General features: G+C 35.8%; 2 protein-coding genes across 14 annotated transcripts in view; one reads left to right on the forward strand and one right to left on the reverse strand.

Annotated features, from left to right (window-relative positions):
• The window catches only part of IMMP1L (inner mitochondrial membrane peptidase subunit 1), a 128,238-nt gene extending 123,781 nt beyond the window's left edge, over nt 1-4,457 (reverse strand). For 3 of the 13 annotated variants that reach the window (XM_072759044.1, XM_026012789.2, XM_072759038.1), the window contains exon 1: nt 4,393-4,457. The gene's annotated coding sequence lies outside the window, so the exon portion shown is untranslated. Of the gene's footprint in view, nt 1-4,235 lie in introns of all 13 variants that reach the window. The other 10 variants (XM_072759042.1, XM_026012792.2, XM_072759037.1 and 7 more) reach the window with 9 other exon arrangements.
• Nucleotides 4,458-4,551: 94 nt separating this feature from the next.
• The window catches only part of ELP4 (elongator acetyltransferase complex subunit 4), a 240,991-nt gene continuing 223,288 nt past the window's right edge, over nt 4,552-22,254 (forward strand). The window contains exons 1-2 of the mRNA XM_026012786.2: nt 4,552-4,820; nt 12,443-12,478. Coding sequence (XP_025868571.1) covers nt 4,589-4,820; nt 12,443-12,478 — 268 coding nt within the window. The 5' untranslated portion in view covers nt 4,552-4,588. The remainder of the gene's footprint in view (nt 4,821-12,442; nt 12,479-22,254) is intronic.

The raw sequence follows: 22,254 nt of genomic DNA on the forward strand, positions 1-22,254 counted from the left end.
AGGTTGAAGTGAGATTTGAAGGATAAGTAGAAGTTAACCAGTGGACTTTTAGAGGAAAAGAACACAGGAGAATAAATAAATGCTAGAGTGCAGGGAGTAAGGAAATTTAGAGTGATGTGCCCACAGAGGCAAGGGAGGGAACCATATGCAGGTGCTTAATAAGTATTGTTTTTATATTATCAGACTTCTATTTTGAAAGGATTAGGATGGCTCTTGAATGAAGAATATACTACAAATGAGTTAAGATGAGGGCTGTATACCCCAGGCCATTAGAAAGCTATTAAGAAGTAAACTCCATAGGTCTTGGTAATGTAATGGACATAGAATGATGCTCAAGAGAGGACCTGAGTGTAGTGAGGTTCCTTGTCTTAGGCAACTAATTCTGCAAATGGTCTTATCATTTACTAAGATACAAAACACAAGAGAATTTCAGCCTGGGACACCAAGATTTTGAGGCCCCACAAAGAATTTCAAGCAACTGGTAAAGTAAGTATTTGAATTTATAATTCTGAAGGTCAGAGAAGTGACCTGCACTATAGATGTCAGTCATTGATATATAAATGTTAACTGAGGTCCTGAGACTAGATAAAAGCAAGAATATGGATAAAAAAGAGAAAATAGTCTTTAGGTCTCTAAGATTTAATGGCAGAAAGAAGGGAAAAGAGCTTATTTCATTTACACCCATTAACAATTGAATTGTCCCCCCACCTTTCAAATGCTGATCCTTCTCGTGTGTTATGATTTCCATTCCTTCTATGTCACTCAGGTCCTTTTATCAGTGTCCAGAATTATATTCCAGTGCCTTATTACCTCTAACAACAAAATTCCTCCCTTAAACTTTTGTCATCTCCCTCTATCCTCCTTCACAGAAAAGCTTTCTAAAATGTAAAATGGTCTGCTTTTATGGAATATTCAACTCCATTTGCCACTCAATTCTAAATACAATTATTTGACTTTTCAGTTTACTACTCCCTCAAATCTTCCTTTAACAAAGCCTGAAAAACATAATTACTAAATCAAACATTTTCAAATTCTTATTTTATTTTCTGTTTCTCTGCCCAAGTTTTATTTTTTTTTAAAGATTTTATTTATTCATTTATGAAAGACACAGAGAGAGAGGCAGAGACACAGGCATAAGAAGAAGTAGGCTCCTCATGGGGAACCTGATGCGGATCTCGATCCCAGGACTCCAGGATCACGCCCGGAGCCGAAGGCAGACGCTCAACCACTGAGCCACCCAGGCATCCCTCTGTCCAAGTTTTAAATCTCATCTTCCCTAAAGTTTATTCTTAGTTCTATTTTTTCCTCAAAGTACCTATTTCCTCGGCGAATTTAGTAAACTCCCACCATGTGCTAATTAACTTCAAATATATATGTTTCATCTGGAGACCCCTCTCACATAGCCCAGTGTGTATTGGACATTTCTACTTGGATACTCCTAGGGTACCTCCAATTAAACATATTCAAAAAAGATTTTAAAACCTCATTTTTTATGATCTCCCATTCTCTAAAACAACCAACACCAGATCTACAAAAATCTGCCATTTTCCTTTATTCTTTATTCTCTGTTATCCACAAACCTGCTTAGAGATCTGTTAAGTCATCTTTGATTCCTCCTGTTAACTTTCCTTGGTCACATCAATTCTACTCCTCATAGTAATCTCTTAATTCCATCTCAGGCTTATCCCAATCACACACTTAGCCAATCCATTCTTTTCTAGTGTACTCTTAGCCCAAAATATATCAAATATGATTGTTATGTTATTGCTTTACTTAAAATTTTTCAATGATTTCCCATTTCCCATTATTTTTACAAAAAACAAGAGCCACAGCTTTTTAAAAAATCAATTAGATCTTTGTCTAATTTCTCCAGTCTCTTCTTAGTACTCTGTATAAATCACAAGAACTACTTGCACAGAAGCAGTGAGAGCAGATTTATTGAAGAACAGTCTCCCCATTCTCTGTAGTGGCTTTCATCGTCTAGAATGCCCTTATCTTTTACACTTCCTTCATCACGCAGGTTAAACTTCCCCTCAAGAGAAACTTTCCCGGCTCCTCTCCTCTCTCTCAGTCCAACTTAGGTATCCTGCGTTTTTCCTCCATACTACTTACATATTATTATCCTATTTACCCACCCACCTCCCCCAACTATGAACTCAAGAAGAAAAGAGACCAAGTATTCTTTCTCCTATAACCTGAATGCTTAGCATACTCACTGGGATTTAGTATGTGCTCAATAAAATAGTTGTTACATATTAAATTATTAACATCACATCTAAACATACCCTTTTAATTCTTTCCTTCCACAAATACCTCATTTATTCCAATGTTTTATATTCAACTCAACATACTGGTAAATTCAAGTATTTGGCATTATTTGCTTTGACAGTAAAAGTTTTGTCTTTGTAAAAAAAATTAAGATAAATTAATTTATTCTATATAATGTTACATGAAAAACATATCCTCATTTCAAGAATGCCTTAGTGTGCATATAAGGCATGCTTTCTGAATTATAAAATTGAAAAAAATTCTTCAGTTCTAGTAATAACGTGAACAAACCATCATACCATCACTTTTAGAAATTAAAGGATGAAGTAAATGGAGAGGAAACAACAGAAGATGTAGTAAAGCAGCTTATAAAAATTCAATATTAGTAGCATTTCAAATTTTTCAGAGCAGCAAAAATATCCAAGAAGTTTCCATTTGAAATTAGACTGCTTTGTCCCTTTTTGTTTTGACCTTTTTAGCACTTATTTACTACAGGAAAAAACTAGCACATGCCTTACAATGTGTTCACTTAAAGCGCTAAGCTGTTTTTTATGTGTTAATCTTTCTCCCCCTAAATGAGAAGTTTTATTTCTACCGGCCTAAAATGACACATTAGGTCTAAGCAGACAGTAAGCACCCAACAGCTCTTTACTGAATAATTTATATTACAAATCTATACTGAGGAAATATTCTAAACGAAAGCATCTAAACTTTGGCCAAGCTTCCCAGTTGATATACAGTTAAATAGTAAAGCCGTTCGTTTTATTTTCTTAACATTTTGCTTTAAAAACAAAACCCACCAGCCACTCTCTCACAAGACAAATTGCGCTTTATCACACAGAGTCAGCCAAGAAGTCTTAACAAGTCACTGAGATCTAAAACAAATCACCGGCAAGAACGTCAGTGAGGTTGTGGATAGGTATAGTTGGAATATCATAAGGTCCCTGCCAAAACCAGTAATTTAGTAGTGCAGGCACGCTTTGGGAGTCTTTTTAAGTTCAGACATTTGTCAATCATGAAGACCTTTAAAAAAAAAAAAAATCACTCCTCCAACCAGCTCATTTTATTTTATTTTATTTTTTAAGATTTTATTTATCTATTCATGAGAGACACAAAGAGAGAGGCAGAGACACAGGCAGAGGGAGAAGCAGGCTCCATGCAGGGAGCCCGACATGGGACTCGATCCCAGGTCTCCAGGATCACGCCCTGGGCCGAAGGCAGGCGCTAAACCAGAGCCACCCGGGCTCACTTTTGCGGAAACTTTTAAATCCAAAGACACAGCATAACACGTTTTTTTCCACGCATAAAATTCCTCCCTATTCTTAAAAGCAAAAACAAAAAACTCTTAATTCAGACTTCACAAAACGCTGGGAAGATAAAGTACGTACACATCCAATGCCAGGTTTTTTTTGTTTTTTTTTTTTAGGGGGGCGGTGGGGAGGAAAGAGACCTAAAGTATTTCCTGTTATTTGCAGCTGTCTTAACAGCAAATGACAATTAAATGTGTGAACAAGGTTGTCAGAGTAACACTTGTCACTCACGCTACTGATGGAGACGCGCGCCCCAAGACTTTCCAGAACCACTAATTAAAATTAAACGAAAGCTTCTCACGGGGACTTCTTGTCGGAGAAGTACATTTTGTCATTTGCTGTTCTGAGACGGGAAACCCCAAATCGCCTGCAAGCTCGAGAGTTTTTCCTAAGGTCTAAACCCAAACCACCTGCCAGCCGCTGGCGGCGACGACCTGAGCCCAGATTTTTAAGAGTTCCAATTTCTCCAATCTAACCCGACCGCCATTCCAACAAAGAAAACAAAAACAGCCGATCAAACCAAAACCCCTAAAGAACCCAAAAACCCTGACGGTAAAGGCGGAATGGAATTTTCCATCAGAAACGGGAAGAGCAAGGGGCGAGAGATAAGTGATCTCCCCTCTCTACTAAGGAGCGGAGAAAGGTGCGCGTTCCTACCGGTAGTTACTTGGCACATCGCTCCGCTAGGCTTTTCTTTAACTCAGCGTGTAGGAAGGCACTCGAAAAGGAGAAAAACGTTTAATGATATCACCCACCTCTAGCCCCAGAGAGCCCGGGGAAACTCTCACCCCGGACTCAGGTGGGCCTTCCTCACCTGGGCCCGGCAGAAGTCCGTCGTCCCCACGCAGGGCGCACTTTTCAGCATTGCTCCTTGCGATTGGCTGACTCGGAAGCGAGCGCTCAATCCTACTGGCTACGAGCGCGCGGAGGCGGGAGCTTAGGGCCGGCTCTGATAGGCCCGCGGCTTGAGTTCCCAGAGTGCCCATTGGGCCGACGCGGGAAGCTCCAAGATGGCGGCAGCGGCGACCTGCGGCACCGGCGCTGGGAATAAGGGATGTACGGCGGCGGCGGCGGCGGCAGCCGGCAAGAACAACGTCACCAGTTTCCAGAGGAAGGGTCCTAGAGCCAGCGTCCCTGACAGCGGCTGTGCTCGACTGGTGTCCATCGCGGGCACACGACCGTCGGTGCGCAACGGACAGCTGCTGGTATCAACCGGGCTCCCAGCCCTGGACCAGCTCTTAGGTCGGTTCGGAACGGAGATTGGGCTCAACAGAGGGAGAAGTTAGGGAGGGCACCTGCCGGGGAAGGCACCCTAACCTCAGGTTTCTCCCTGACCCCCTCAGCCTTCGGACGTGAAGAGGATAGTCCGGTCAGATGGAGATGGAGGGGAGGAAGGGTTGCATGCAGACTTTCCTAGATGCTGTTACCTGCTCCCACTTCCTCCTGTGGTTCTGGCCCGCCAGCCTTTTCTAGGTTACGACAGGATCCCTACGTGGCTTTATCTTGGAAAAACCACCCAGTAAGGGGAAAGCATTAATATTTGGAGACGGTCTGGCCTTCCACTCCAGGATGCCCTCCTGGTCCCTGATGGCATCCTTCTGCCAACCCCAGGTAGCTCACAGCTCATGCTTTCGCCTAATCTACAAAAGTTTGTATCATTGTTGAGAGATGGGCTTGGTTAGAAAATGCTGGGAAGGGAAAAAAAAAAGAAAAAAGAAAAAAAAAAGGTAACTTCCCGTCTTTCACCGCCAGGCTGCTTATCTCCTAGTTGTGAATCTTTAAACAAAACTCTATCCGCTTTAAGAGAATGGATGTTAAAGACTTGACGTGTGTACAAAGTAGCTAAAGCCCGTCGTTGATACTGATGATCATTCGTAGTATCTGCGTTAACTCTATGTATATATATTTTTGTAAGATTTTTTTTTTTCTCTCTCTCTATTTTGCCTCCCAGAGTTTACACTGCAAACGGCATGGTTTAAAGTCAATTCACATTTTAATTAGAAAAAGAAATTCAGTTCTTGGGCTTTCCTGTATAATCTCTGTAATTTTTCATGAGAAGCCTGCTGAAGAATAGCGAGTCTCACAACTGTTAGGTTGCAAAGATGGACCACAGCAGAGCTGCTGTGTTAACAGAGCCTGCAGATTAGTTTAATTCCTGTCAGAACGTTGCTTCATTAAAGTTGGTCTGTGTTTATATATCATAACTTCTACATAGTATGTGATATGTGTCAGTTAAGTCTTGTACACTTTCACAAAATATTACAAATGCCATTGCTTATTCTTCTACTACCCTTGAAATTTCTCTCTATATTTTTTCCCCTTAAGGTACACTTCAGATCGATTTAGTGCAAAGGAAATTGACAAGGCAACCAACCTGTGAGGAAGAGCACAGCTTCTTGCCTTTGTTGTATCATGTTCTTAACTGGGTCCTGGTTATTCCTACACAAATTTAAGTATTTTCACTTAAATTTTTTTCAAGTTTGTTGTGTGGTACTAAAAGCAAATGATCCAAAATATCTACTTAGCAAATAGTTATCTCTTTTTTTTTTCCCTGGTGAACTTTACACCTGGTGTCATCCTATATTTGAATTTAAAGTTTGGAAGCTATTCCTAAGTCCTTACCTTTTTTTTCCTCCCCCTAATCCAATGGAGATATGTAACTTCATTCATTTGATCCTAAATCTCTTCGAACAAAAAGGTCACATTTCTGACATACCTTCAGTTTCTTATTAGAATAACAAAATGTGCCTAGCACAGTTCCTGGCACATAGTTGACTCTCAAATTCTTGTTTGAAAGAGAAATAACGTGTAGGAAAAACAAAAACAAAAACAAACCTGAACAAGAGATTATGAAACAGATGGGATGAGTTATGTGTTTGAGGTATAGAAACAGACCCAGATACAGTGACATGAACAGAGTCATAGAACTTGAGACAGTGTAGGGTTATCTTTAGGCTTCGAATTTCATGTTCTCACTATGCTACAGCTGTTTCAGATTTTTGAGAACTCTTTTGAAGAGGCTTTAAGCATTTATTGAACCCAAGGCTGCTTTAAGTAGGTCTCTTAAAGTATTCACCAAAAAGTGAACCAAAAGTACCTTCTTAAATGTTCCTAACAGTGATATAAACTTGAACTGTAATTTAAAAATCTTCCAGATTTGCTTGCAGGGAACACTAGTATTTGTAACAAGCTGATACTAAAAATTGGTGTTGGTTAAGATAATTGAAATAGATATCAGTTTGGGGATATTTTGAAATATGTTTTGTATGTATACAGTTAATTCTCAAAGTGCACAGAAGAGGTTGTTATCATAGGAGTTAGTACATTTGAAATAATAACTATGTCCAGAAGTGTTTTAGTTGTTGTTAACTTCTTAATGACATTTTTGTATTTTTATTTTTTATTTTGTATGGCTCTGTGGAGCAAATACTTTACATTCATTCTTCATTAAAACATTATTTGGAGGTGAAATATTTGGCTGCTAATGTGTATAATCATAAATATAAATAATTCAAATTATATTGTTACTCTAAAATATTTGACTCAGATTGTGACAAGCCTAATATAAACATATTGTGACAAGATATAATGATAGCAGCATGTTATATCAGAATGGTGAAACTATACTATGACATTGTGATTGTTGCCTAAATATATTCTGTGGTTGCTGTGAAACAAGTGAATATTGTATTGTCACTGCCATGCAGTACAGTGATTTTACTACTGCCCCTGTGATGTCAATGTAATTTTAAGCATAGATGCAAAATATATTTAAATATATTTTTGAATATATTATACAGGCAAATCGAATGTTGGTCATTTGAAGATATGCTAATATTTCCATTCCTACTCCCAAGTGCTTTATGAATTTGAGAATTCCCTGTATCAGCATCTTTTAAACATGATCTAATCATATCAAATACTTTAGTTCTGACAACTTAAATTTTGTTAGACACTGATATACATTTTCTAAGTTGACCACATTGAAATTTTTCGACTTCTGAGATTTTCTAGCTCAGCTTCTCAACCCTGCTGTTCTAGGATATTTATGTTGTTATATTAAGACAGTATATGTAAATATTTCATTTTTCTTCTTCCAGGAATTGCCAAAAAGTTTATAGTACATAGAGAATTCTGGAAGAATTTTTCCCCCTAAGGTAAAAGGTATAGCTCATCTTAGGACCATATTGTGTAACCTGAGGGAACCCTGTCCCCAGCCGTATCCTTCAGAAATGTACTTGAAGGAAGGGCGATTTCTCAGCTTTGACTGGCTCAATTATGTGCTGTTTGGAACTCACTCAATTTTGACAGTCAAGTGAATGGAAGGTAGGGATTTGGGATAAAGAATCCCCAAGGTACTCCAAAGAAATTTGATGGTAGCTGCCACTTTCAATACTAGTCAAAAAGTAAACACTGGTGAGCTTATTTCCTTTGCTCCATTGTCTCTTAATCTAGAATGTGGGATGTAGGTTGAGTTTGTACTATATGTTAAAAATAATCCTGGTTATAATAGTTTAGCAAAGATTGCTATACATTTAAGGAAAAGGTAGCTTATTCCTTTGCTTTTCACTATGTAAAATTGTTTCATGTCATTTAATCTACAGAACCATTCTCACTGTCAACAGCTTTCCCTATTTTGTTTCCCATATTTACTCAGCTAATAGTTGTGATAATCAAGAGTTGTCAGGATGTTTCCTACATCCCAGAGAGAGAAGAAAAAGTAGACTTGTTAATGAAATAAACTGGAATTTAATTTGAGGTGTGGCGTTAATTAAGTTTAGGACATTGCTATGAACAAAGGGATATGAACTTTTTGTACCTTGTATTTTCCCTAAAATAAAATTTTATATAAAACTATTCCTTTATAGAAAGCACTAGAAAGGACTGATATAAATCACTGTTGTTTTTTCTGACTTTTATTCCTTTTCCCTTTTATTTCCTGTAATTTTGAAAAAGGAGAGTGCCTTACAAAGTAGAGTAGGGTATCACTTCTGGGTCATCAGATCCTAATATATTAATTTGACCTTGCTTACCCAAAATGTATGATTTAATTAGAGATTTGTTTTGGGAAGTGCATGGGGATTGAATTTTCTCCCTTGAATGCCATTTTCTGGGGCTCCTGGCTGGCTCAGTCGGTAGAGCACGTGACTCTTGATCTCTGGGTTGTGAGTTCAAGCTCCACATTGAGCATGGACCTACTTAAAAAATTTTTTTTTAATTTTAGAAATTATTTTCCCACTTCACATGAGTAAAACAACCCTTTCCTTAGTATTTTATTTTTTTAAAGATTTTTATTTATTTATTCATAGAGACACAGAGAGAGAGAGAGAGAGAGAGAGAGAGAGAGGCAGAGACACAGGCAGAGGGAGAAGCAGGCTCCATGCAGGGAGCCCGACGTCGGACTCAATCCCAGGTCTCCAGGATCACACCCCAGGCTGCAGGCGGCACTAAACCGCTGCGCTACAGGGGCTGCCCTCCTTAGTATTTTAAAAATCAGAAGATAATTGTCATTTAATAAGATCTTAGTTTCTGGCAATGTTTTGTATAAAATACTAGATTTTTCTAGTTTTAAGACAAAATGCTTGATGAAATTAACTACAATATCAGACTTGCAAAGAATCTTCAAGCTTTCTAACTCAATAATCTTACATGTTGATAAACTGTTCTGCCTGTATTTTAGCAAGCTGGAGATAAGTAGACTTCTTAAGATCCATAAGTAAAACCAAAAGTTTACTTGCTTAGTGACTTAAATGTATTGATGATTTCTCTAAGATCTGATTTAAAGAGGAGAAGAGGCAGTAAACAAGACCATTTTGCTCCTTATGTTTCACCACAGAGATAGAATGATCGTTTCCTTACTGTGGTGAACATTTTAATGAACTAATGGGAAAAGATAGTCTATTTTAATTGGGAACTATTAATGTGAAATCTGTGTTGCTTTCGAAATTAAATAAAATTACTAATGGATTTCTGAATTTAAAGATCTATTAAAATGAGCTTTGGTTGAATATATCCTATCAAGATGTCCTATCATGGCTGGTTACTTAAGGTTTTTATTTTTTGACGAGGACATGGCTACAAACTTACTCAAACTTACTCATTTAAAATAGTTAGAACCTCAGTATATCAAGTGAGGACCCTTATACAGGGGTTTTAGGGAAATGTAAGATCTCATCACCCTGAAATTTGGAAGAATAGAGGAACTTGGCTGCTATATGTATGTATATATGTGCATGTCAGATCATTTTACCTCATACACACAGAATAAAACCTTGATTTTTAAAATAGTTAATAAGATGGCTTCATCTTATTTCCTATGACCAACCTTCAAAATGACCAACCTTTACTTAAGCCATCCAAATTTAATTCTAGTAAATTTACATAATAGGGCCCTAAATTTAGAAAAAAAGATAATTGACTTTTTGAAGGGGAGGCCTGATAGTATATTCAGATGGCTAAGTTCATTAAAATGTCCTCATTTTATGCTGTTTAATGTTCAAATTTTTCAAACATTAGAATTTTAGTATACATAAGATTTAAAAATTTAATTGGATTATTTGAATCATTCATATAGAAAATTACTTTCTTAGTGTACTCTCATTTGTATCATGCTTTGCTTAATAATTCATCAATAGGAAGTATTCTTACTAATTCTTACTATTATAGTGATCACTATTTATCAAATAATAATATATGTTTAATGATTTGTTCTAATAGAAAATAATTGCCAGAATAGTAACAGCTCTTATTGAGTACCTCTCTCTTAGAGCAAGACACTTGAGCTAAGTATCATTTCATTTAATTGGGAAACTATTCCTGGATCTGTTCTTATCCTACTATGAATGACAGTCACAAAAGTTCTTTAATTCTGTATCTTACTATTCCAGTTATTTACTATTCCAGGCCTTATATAAATTCTTAATTTGAGGCTACATGAATGTAGACCCAGGGATGTTTAGATAAGAAATCTAAATCTTTCCTATAAGAAATAGGTTAGAGGGGGAATCTCTGGGTGGCTCAGCGGTTTAGCCTTTGGCCCAGGGTGTGATCCTGGAGCCCCAGGATCGAGTCCCATGTCAGGCTTCCAGCATGGAGCCTGCTTCTCCCTCTGCCTGTGTCTCTGCCTCTCTCTCTCTCTTTCTATGTCTATCATGAATAAATAAATAAAATCTTTAAAAAAAAAGAGATAGGTTAGAAAAGAAAACCACCTAACTTTAATAGGACCTGCTCTAGACTAGATGCTGCATAACAGATACTGTTATGTACATCTATTAGTTTGTCTTAAATATACACAGAATGGTGATTAGGCATTTAAATGTTTTTGCATGTAAGATAAAGAAATAAGGAATTGGAAAGCAATATGAAATGCTCGATGCATTAAAAAAAATAAAGTGCTCAAAATGTTTTAAAAGATTAGCAGTGGGCTATATTAGGCACAAACTAAAGTAGACATTTAGTCTAAGAGAAAATCTTTTTGCTTTGATCTTTTATGGTTGTTATCAACCAATATATATTACTTTATGTGAATCTTTTTGTTAGAACAACATTTAAAGTTATCCTGTGTAGTCTGGTATGGTGTTAAGTGCTGTAATGAAAGAACCTATCTAAATGTGAAATTAAAATATATATTTAGTCATATAACAAATCCACCTAAACATAAAAATATATAAAATACTAGTTTCTTTTTAAAGTCTTCTCTCACAATTTGAAATGTTCTACTTACAGTTATAAAGTCACCAAATGTCGCATTGTTTTCTATGTTCGTGTATGTTACCAAATTTCAAACTCTTTGAAACATAACATTTATGCATATTTGCAAGGCAAAAAGTAAACCCTATTAAAGGAAATTTTCATACTATGTTTTTCTATATAGTGTTTGCCACTATAAAATTTGTTGGGGGAAAAGTTCTTTATTGGTATTCTAAGTGTTTCTTTCACAGTTTTATGCACCAAAACCAAAAAATACTGGTAGGATTTTCTTCAATCGTCCAATAATTTTGAGTAGTTTTTTTTAAATTACTTTATGTATATTTCATTCTTTGATATACATATTTTTAAAGTGAATTTGCTAGTATAATTTGTAACAATTGCAAATAGTAATACTTTTACAAATGTTGCACAAAATATTTGTACCTCAATGTCTTTTTAGTGTTGTTCTAGTTTTCTACAATTTGATTTTAAGTTGATTTTTATTGAATCACTGTTTGAGTTCTATACTTGTGATCATATCGCCATAATTCAGATACTCAAAAGAACATTTTGTGCTATTATAAAAAATATCTTTTGTGATTGTGACTTTTTTGTTTGAAATTATGAAAGTATTATTTATTTTAAATTCTAAATGTATTTTGGAGTATGTCAAATCTTTGTGTATATTATTCATAATTTAAAAAAAGAATTACTTTTAATTATCAGGGTTTTTTTTCCCAAGGCTTATTAAATTTAAGTGTAAATATTAAAGTGGAATTTCTATTATAATAACCTTTCCCATGTTGTACTTCTGTAGTATTCTGTTACTGTGAGCATTTAGGTCTTGGCTATTGAGTTAATTTATTAACAAGTGCTAAATATAACATTACTGGAACAGTTATGTTGAATGCTGCATGGTCCTATCACAAGAGAAAGGAGGATAGTACAGTATATTATGAAAGTAATTGTAATGTGTAGTGTGTAATTACATATAATATGTAATTATTTCATAATAGCACCTTAAGCAAAGTATTGCAAAGGTAATTAAAATGTTGTTCTCATCTGCAATTTTAAAGTTACTAAAGTAGCTGTCCTTGATAAAGCTTAACTTTTATGCTAAAGATAATGTGTATGAAACTAGATTAATTTTCTTCTTGGTTTTGTTTTATTTCCAGGTGGAGGTTTGGCCGTTGGAACAGTTCTTCTAATTGGTTAGTATAGCATACACACTTTGTTCTTCCTGTTGAGAGTTTTCTTTTGTGCATAATGATTTTATGGGTCTGCCTATTCTGACATTAAATACATAACTTTCTGTAAGAGTTAAGGTAAATTAGAAAGGAAAAGCCTAAAATTTTAATTTAAATTCAGATGTTGGGGATCCCTGGGTGGCTTAGCAGTTTGGCGCCTGCCTCCGGCCCAGGGCATGATCCTGGAGTCCTGGGATCGAATCCCGCACCAGGCTCTCTGCATGGAGCCTGCTTCTCACTCTGCCTGTGTCTCTGCCTCTCTCTCTCTCTCTCTCTCTCTCATGAATAAATAAATAAAATCTTAAAAAAAATTCAGATGTTGATCTGAACTTGAAATAAATGAAGCAAATATATCTGAAAATATAGCTCTAGTTATTTAAAAATATTCACAGTGAATTGTTCTCCATTTCTTTTTAAAAAGATTAAAATTAATGCCAATTGATTTTTTTTTCTGGAAAAAAATCTCTATTTACAATGGGATTATAATAGGGATTAATTTGAGAATTTAATATACCGATAAGCCCATTGTGTGTGTGTATATATATATATATATATATATATATCATGTTTTTATTATTATTTTCTTCTTGTTGAAAGAAAAGTAATAGACTGATAAATCATATTTTCATTCATCTTTAAGTGCCAATTGTTCTTATTTAATTATTCATACATAATCCTATTTACCTTATTGTTTAGTTTAGATCATAGGATCTGGAATTGAAATAAACAATGGCAGCTATGTAGTCAACGTTCCCAACTAGTCATGAATCACTTTTCCATCATCCTCGACAGTATCAAACGCAATTTGAATACAGATTATGTAATTTAAAGGACTCACTACTTCACAAAACAATGCATTATCATTGAAAATGCTGGGATTTATTAGAAAGTTCTTTATTTTTTTATAAAGATTTTATTTACTTATTTGAGAGAGAGAGGGAGAAAGCATGAGTGAGGGGTGGGGAGGAGAAGCAGGCTCCCAACTGAGCAGGAAGCCCGATGAGGGACTTGATCCAGGACCCTGGGATCACAATCTGAGCCAAAGGCAGATGCCTAAGCAACTAAGCCACCCAGGCACCCTGGAAGGTTCTTCATATTAATGTTTAATCTATAAAATTTAATAATTTTGTTGTTTCTAATTTTGTTCTTTGATATAGTACAGAATTCACTTACATACTTTTTCACATAACATTCTTAAAATATTTGAAAATATTACATTACCTCAAATCTTCTCTAAATGAAGTAGACACAGTTTCTTAAACTATGTTTTATGTGTTGTGGTTTTCATGTTCTTCACTCTCTTGATTGTTCTGTAATCATACCTATCAGTCTGGCATTGTCTCTTCAACTGTGTTCACAAATGAGTATAATATTCCAAATTGGCTGTGACCTATACTCAGCATATTGAGACTATAAAATGTGATAATCGAGACAATTATTATTTCTAGGCACCAATAAAATTACTTATATTCATTAACTTCTCAAGGTAGCAATGAAATGTGTTGATCTGCCCCAGGAATGCAAAATGGTGGTATGTAAAATTTGATATGTACATAAGCATTTGTCTAATAAATGAAGCTCTATCTGGAAAACTCAAAAGAAATGTGTAGTACATCTTATTCCCCCTCTCTGCTGGATATTTAAAGAGTAATAATAATAATTGTAAGAGCTGTCTTACTATGGGTCAGTATTGTGCTAAGTATTTGGTTTTTTTTTTTTAATTTTATTATTTATTTGAGAGAGAGCATGAATGACAGAGGGAGAGGGAGAAGCAGACTCCCCACTAATCAGGGGAACCCATCACAGAGCTCGATCCCAGAACACTGAGATAATAACCTGAGCCGAACACAGACACTTAACCAACTGAGCCACCCAGATACCCTGTGCTAAGTGTTTTGTATATGGTTTTTCCCTTAATATAACAACCTTGTAAGATGTTACATGTAATTCATATTATCCCCATCTTATAGTTTAAGAAATAAGGCTTAGAGGGGTGAAATAACTTTCCCCCACACAGCTAAGGAGAGAATTAGAATTTGAATTCTGGTATGACTGAAAAGCCCAAACTTTTTATAACTGTGCTCTGTAGCTTTCTTAAATGCTTCCTTTAATGACCATAATCAGTAAATTAGGAATTTTGTACCTTTATAGGATAATGTTTTAAATAGTAAATTAAGCCTACATTTGTGGAGTTTTTCTTTCTTTTAATAAATTTTCAAATTTCTAAACTTGAAAGAGCCTTCATTTAATTAACTCACCATAAAGATAGAAGTTGCAGCAGTGCCAAAAAAAATTCTTTTTTTTAAGAGAACAAACTGGTGGTTGCCAAAAGAGGGGATGGTGGACAGATGGGTAAAATGGGTGAAAGGGAGTTATGCTTCCAGTTATGGAATGCATACATCACAGGGATGAAAGGTAGAGCAATAATAGTCAATGGTACTGTGATAGGGCTATATGATGATAGATTGTAGCCACCTTGTGATAAACATAGCATGAAGGTATAGAATTGTTAAATCAATATCTTGTAAACTGAAACTAATGTAACATTATGTGTCAACTGTACTTCAACAAAAGAATTAATAATATGATGTTTTTAAAAAGAAAATATACTTTTATTTTACAATATCAGTATTTCTTCATTCCAGTCAGAAAGTTTGTCTCCATAATAGCTAAACAATATGCAAAGGATATTAATTAATTAAGATTTTTCAGGTGTACAATATTTGGTAAAGATTGGTTTGTATAGTTGTAGCTTATTGCTACCTAAAATATATTAATTTTTAAAAATCATACCATAGAGTCATTTTGGACCTCTGTTCAGTCATCATATTTGAGCCAAACCATTAATTTCCATGCAGATCTTAGTTTCAAAATATCTGACAAGTTCTTCCCAGCCATTTACTTCAGTCACTACAGTATAGTTTTCTGAAAAAAATAAAAATTAAAAAAAAAAAAAATATGCATATATAGTTTTCTGGACATTTACCTAGGACTTAGTGTCCAAGTCTCTGAATAATAGACAACATTTAATAAAAAGTCTAGTAAAATATGTTCTAAAAAATATCTGTGTCACCCATCAGTCTTTAAAGTACTATTTATTTAAGGACTTGAGGTATAGTTGTTCCAACGGTAGATGTAAGAGGGAGAAATACCCTGTAATTGAGAAGTTCTAGAAGTGGTGATGTCAGTAAAAACTTATCTTTTAGTAAATAAATGAATAGGACTAAATGAAGGATTTTATGGACAAAATATTTCACAGTTTCTGTTTTTTTTTTTTAAGATTTATTTATTCATGAGAAACAGAGAGAGAGAATGGCAGAACACAGGCAGAGAGAGAAGCAGGCCCCCTGCAGGGAGCCTGACTCCGGACTTGATCCTGGGACTCCAGAATCACACCCTGAGCTGAAGGCAGATGCTCATCGGCTGAGCCACCCAGGAGTCCCAATTTTCACAGTTTTAATGTCAATAAACAAATACATAAACTACAAAAGGATATGTAGAGAATATTAGGTTGTCCTTTCAGTTGCTCAATCCCCCTACCCAGAGAAAATACTCTCCTAATATCCTCCCTAAATATTTCTACTTAAGTAGTAAGGGAACACTTAAGTAATGGGAACACTTTGCCTTTTCTACTTTATATGTCTTAGAGATTAGTGCATGTGTAATTATATGCCTCATTCTTCCTAACAGCTGCATAAGATTTCATTATATTGTTATGCCATAATTTATTTAAATAATTCTCTATTGATAAATTTTAAGTTCCATTTTTCCATTGCTAACAATGCTATTGTACATAATCTTGTATATAAGCTTTGCAAACATAAATATCTGTAGAATAAATTCCATGATATAGGCTTGCTTAGTTGAGGCATGTTAAATTTTATTAGATGTTATTAGATTGCTATCCCAAGAGGTTATACCATCTTTTACTTCAATCATTCAGCAGTTATAGGAATACAATAGTGAGTTTACCCTCATCCTTGACAACACTGTATATTACCAAACATTTAAATCATTATCAGCGGGATCCCTGGGTGGCGCAGCGGTTTGGCACCTGCCTTTGGCCCAGGGCACGATCCTGGAGACCCGGGATCGAATCCCACGTCGGGCTCCCGGTGCATGGAGCCTGCTTCTCCCTCTGCCTGTGTCTCTGCCTCTCTCTCTCTCTCTCTCTCTGTGACTATCATAAATAAATAAAAATTAAAAAAAAAGAAAAAACCAAAAAACTTCCTGGCCACGTGTCTCAGGGAAAAAAAAAAAAAAAACAACCCAAATTCTGTATCTTGATATCATAATAATCATTGACTTCCTGGAATTGAAGACCATGTTCACTCCCTTTCTATCTCTGTGAGTTGCTGGTTCAAAACACCTAGAAGTAAAGGGGTCAGCAGGTTTGGTTTAAAAAAAAAAAAAAAAAGGGGGGGATCCCTGGGTGGCGCAGCGGTTTGGCGCCTGCCTTTGGCCCAGGGCGCGATCCTGGAGACCCGGGATCGAATCCCACATCAGGCTCCCGGTGCATGGAGCCTGCTTCTCCCTCCGCCTGTGTCTCTGCCTCTCTCTCTCTCTCTCTCTCTCTCTCTCTCTCTCTCTCTCTGTGACTATCATAAATAAATTTAAAAAAAAATTAAAAAAAAAAAATCATTATCAGTCCAAACAAGTAAAAAGTGAAGAATGGCATCCTTTGAGTCTGAGACTTTTCTTTTTAATGACTAAAAATCTGGAGAGTTACTATAATAGTTTTTAAAATGCACAACTAAATTTATTTTTTTTTCTTCAGGGGAAGTATCTGTGAATGATACTAAGAATCCAGTGATGATTGATAATTCATTCAATAAATGTTCATTGAACACATAGGTGTATGCTAGAAATTGAGGTTATGAATATAAATGAGTTATTTTCTTCCCTTAAGGAACTTTGCACCTATGGAGAAGACATTTGTAAAGCAAATAATTACAATATAATAAGTTAAATACCATAATAGCTGTGTCTGTTATTATTATTTTTTTAACATGGGCTGTAACTAGAACAAGGGGCTGATTTTGATTTTGTATAATGATCAGATAACCAGCAACTTTTGAATAGCTTATAGATTCACTTGGATATTATGAGTAGGCAATCATCTTCTGCAAATATTGACAGTGTTATTTCATAACAGATTTTGGTATCTTGGAACTGGGTGCTTCCATAACAAATGCTAAGAACACAAGAGTGGCTTTGAAACCTGATAGTACACAAAGCTGGAAGGATTTTGAGGAGCATATTAATTAGACAAAGCCTAAATTGTCATTAATAGATTGTTATTAGAAATCTGTACTCTGATGACACTGCCTTGTGAGAGTGAAAAAGAACTGAGATCCATGTTACTGAAAGCTGGGGGCATTCTAGTTATACAGTGGCAAAGAGCATAGTGACATTGTTGTCTGCAGTTCTATGGGAACAGAACACATACCTAATGAACTTGATGGTCTAGGAAAGGATTTTTTTTTTTTTTTTTTGTGAGTACTAAGGAAAAGCTAGACAAGAGTAATTAAAGCATAGTAACAGATTTTTAAAAAATCTATCTTTGATGAAATATCAATTCACCAATGTATTATATAGTAGGTATTCAATAACTTTGTCGAATTAATGTTTGAATAAAAGAATATGACAGGTATAAGCCAAAGATCTTGCCTTTATAGTCTGGTTTTCCTGTAAAAATATTTTGAAATGTCTCAATATCATTTATGCCCTATTAACTTCTAAATGTCTAAGATTTTTAGAAATATATATAACTCAGGGCAGCCGGGTGGCTCAGCGGTTTCTCTGGACCCTGGAGACCCGGGATTGAATCCCACGTTGGGCTCCCTGCATGGAGCCTGCTTCTCCCTCTGCCTGTGTCTCTGCCTCTCTCTCTCTCTCATGAATAAATAAAATTAAAAAAAAAAGAAATATATATAACTGGTGAACTTAGTTTCATCATCTATTAGCTTGTTTTCTTTAGACACCTTAAAGTAGGAGGATGTGGGTGGCTCAGTTGGTTAAGCTATGTTTTGGCTCAGGTCATCTCATGGTCATAGAATAGAACCCCATGTTGGACTCCGTGCTCAATGCAGAGTCTACTTGAGATTTTCTCCCTCTCCCTCTGCCCCTCCCCCTGCTTGTTCTCTCTCTCTCTCTCTCTCTCTCTCTCTCTCTCTGTCAGATAAAATACTTCCAGGGAGTCCCTGGTTGGCTCAGTCAGGTAAGTGGCTAAGTCTGGATTTCAGCTCAGGTCATAATCTGGAATCAAGCTCCCTGTTGGCTTCTGTGCTTGGTGGAAAGTTTGCCTGGGATTCTCTCCCTCCCTCTACCTCTGCCCCTCCCCCACCCATTATCTCTCTCTCTCTCTCTCTCTCTCTCTCTCTCTCTCTTTCTGTCTCTCTCTCTCTCTCTGTCTCTCTCTCTCTCTGTCTTTCTCTCAAATAGATAAATCTTTTTAAAAAAAATAAATCTTTTTTTTTAAAAAAAGGAAAACCCCAAAAAATAAAATATAAAAGGAAAATTTAAAGCAAAATTTGGAAACATTTTCACATTTTTGGAAGATTAGATTAGCAGTAGTTTTATATACTAGGTTCTCTACTTTACATTCCCAGGTCAATAAAACTTGTACAGTAGATGAAGTCTGCCTTAAAAGATGTTTGAATTGTTCCAAATATAAACCAATTATGGAGATTTAAAGTCAGTTGTTAGGGGGGCACTTGGGTGGCTCAGTAGTTGAGCATCTGCCTTCGATTCAGGTCATGATCTCGGGGTCTGGGATCAAGTTCTGCATCAGGCTCCCTACAGGGAGCCTGCTTCTCCCTCTGCCTATGTCTTTGTCTTTCTCTGTGTATCTCTCATAAATAAATAAAATCTTTAAAAGAAATAAAGTCAGTGGTTAAGAGCATAGGGCATTGCTATATTGCTCATTAGTCAAAGATTTTTTTTATTCCAGAAGTTAAAGTTGAAACATGAAGATGGCTTAAATTAATAGACTTTCACTATAGATTGGCAATTTTTTAATGATTTCTCTTGAAATAAATTACTCATTTACCAAGGCAATTGTGCACATAAGTGTGTGCATGCACATGAGTACGCGCTTGCAGAACAGGGTACTCACGGTTTCAGTAGTAATGGAACTATAAAAACTAGAGATAGTGAGCACTGCCAGAAACCCAGGGTAGCTTCCAAATATAGCTAAATAAATGAATATGAATTTATAATAAGTCATTCTCAATTGAATAACTAAGAGACCCCTCCATTTACTTAGAAAATCAAAGACAGACTTTTCCTTAAACATATTTCATTCTTTAGTACTGGACTAGATTTTGAGATGTTTATATTTAAATTGCTTTTTGATAGTCTGGTGCAAGGATAAATTTGGGACATCGTTAAAGTATCAAAAGTAAAGGAATGGCATAAATATTTAGTTTATACAGTTTCTTTTAAAATGAAGGATCCTGATCTGTTTGCAGAGATATTGAGCATCAAAAGATTTAATAGAAATTGTCAGTCATTGGGGATCTCTGAGTGGCTCAGCGGTTTAGTGCTTGCCTTTGGCCCAGGGCATGATCCTAGAGTCCGGGGATCAAGTCCCACATCAGGCTCCCTGCATGGAGCCCGCTTTTCCCTCTGTCTGTGTCTCTGCCTCTCTCTTCCTCTGTGTCTTTCATGAATAAATAAATAAATAAAATCTTTAAAAAAAAAAAAAGAAATTGTCAGTCATTACAAGTTATGTGACACATGAGTGCATTATTTTTAAGTTAATTGCTTATGTTAATTATATCATTTTCATTCTAGAAGTAGGAAACAAGTGATATAGTGTTGGACAGTTAATTACAACTAGCTCTGAGTATAACTTTTCTATTAGTTATTACTGTATAACATTATTAACACAAACTTAGTTTTAAAACAACACACATTTATTATCTCATGATTTCTGTTGTTTGGAAGTCCAAGCACAGATTATCAGGGTCTTCTGCAAGCCAACAGTCAAAATTAGGACTGGGTTCTCATCTGAAGGCTTGGCAGGGGAAGGATCTGCTTTCAGGCTCACATGGTTGTTGGCAGCATTCAGTTCCTTGCTCCCTGTTAGTCAGAGGCTGCCTCTCCATAGAGCAGCTCACAACATGGGATCTTATTTCTTCAAAAAAGTGAAGAAGAATGTATCTCAGCAAGACAGATATTACAGTTTTATGTTACAAAAGGGGTGACATCCTATTACCTTTGCCATATTCTTCTGGTTAGAAACAAGTCACAGCTTCCACACACAGTCAAAAAGAAGAGATTATACAAAGGCATGAATACTAGGAAATAGCAATCATGAGGCTCACCTTAGACTATGCTACTCTTTTCACTATTTTATTATTTCATGTACTAGCAAAAACTAAGCACTCTCAATATATTTCTCATAGGATATCATAATATTTTCTCATTGATTGCCTTCAACCTTTCTGAAATTGCTGAGCTTTGTTTTTTCTTTTACACCGTGTAATAAATCGGAAGCATTTTCCTTATTATGCACCAGTTGGCAAACTATAGCCTGTGGGCCAGTGACCTATCTATAAATAAAGTTCTATTGGAACACAACCATGCTTAATTATTTGTACATTGTCTATGGTTGCTTCTGTGATACAAGAGCAGGGTTGAGTGGTTTCAACAGAGACCATTCACAAGTCTGAAATACTTATTTTCTGACTCTTTAGGAAAAAGCTTACCAATACTTGCTTTGTATTGTATTTTGTACTTTTCTTAACTTATTTTATAATAGTACAACTTGTTGAAAGATTGTAATATGACAAATTGGTATCTCTGCAGTTTTTTAGTAAAACTACCTGACCTTTTGTCCTGAAGCATCTAAGCACTTACAGTGTGTTTAGCTCTGCTAGGCAGTACAAATCTTGGTTTTTACTAGGACGCTTGGGTGGCTCAATGGTTGAGCATCTGCCTTCAGCTCAGGGTGTAATCCTGGAGTCCCAGGATCCAGTCCCACATTGGGCTCCTGCATGGAGCCTACTTCTCCCTCTGCCCATGTTTCTGCCTCTCTATGTGTCTTTCATGAATAAATAAATAAAATCCTTAAATAATAATAAGTCTTGATTTTTACCCTTTCTGAACTTAAACTGGATGTTGATTGCACATGGAATAAATATGCACAGTATGTGTATGTTTTTGCAGATATAAAAGGTATAGAAAAGGCTTAAATTGAATCAATCTATGGGTAGAAGTTGAGGGGAACCCAAGAGAGAGAAGTACTCAGATGGAAAACTATTTAATGTACAAAAGTGGACATCAACATAGTATGCTTATGTAGTAAAGCTCTCGAAAAGTAGAGATTATTTATTTGGAATTAGAGGGAAAGTTTGGCTTCTTTCCCCTGGGTTTCTTGCCTCAACTATCTACTTGTAGATTTCATATTGTAAAACTTCAGAACCTTAGACCAGCTTCTCAAATTGTAGTATGCAGAGGCAAGGCTATTTACTTTTCAATCACTAGAGGAATGCTGGGATTTTTGTTTTTTAACTTTATGGCCAGCTAAATCCATCATCCTTTACCTCTTTGTTATTTTTGGTCATTGTCCAAAAATTAAGCTATTCCAATGATCTTCTCTGTCACTTTTATCTCTGTAATACTCTTTTCTTCCTTCTGTAGATTCAATTTCCTACTCTTCTTATCCCTTCTAAATCTTTCTAATTTGCTTTGTATAATACCCATTTCATGCAAGACAAACTCTAATATCTTAA

The sequence above is a fragment of the Vulpes vulpes genome, chromosome 5 (genome assembly GCF_048418805.1).
Source record: "Vulpes vulpes isolate BD-2025 chromosome 5, VulVul3, whole genome shotgun sequence".
NCBI lineage: Eukaryota > Metazoa > Chordata > Mammalia > Carnivora > Canidae > Vulpes > Vulpes vulpes.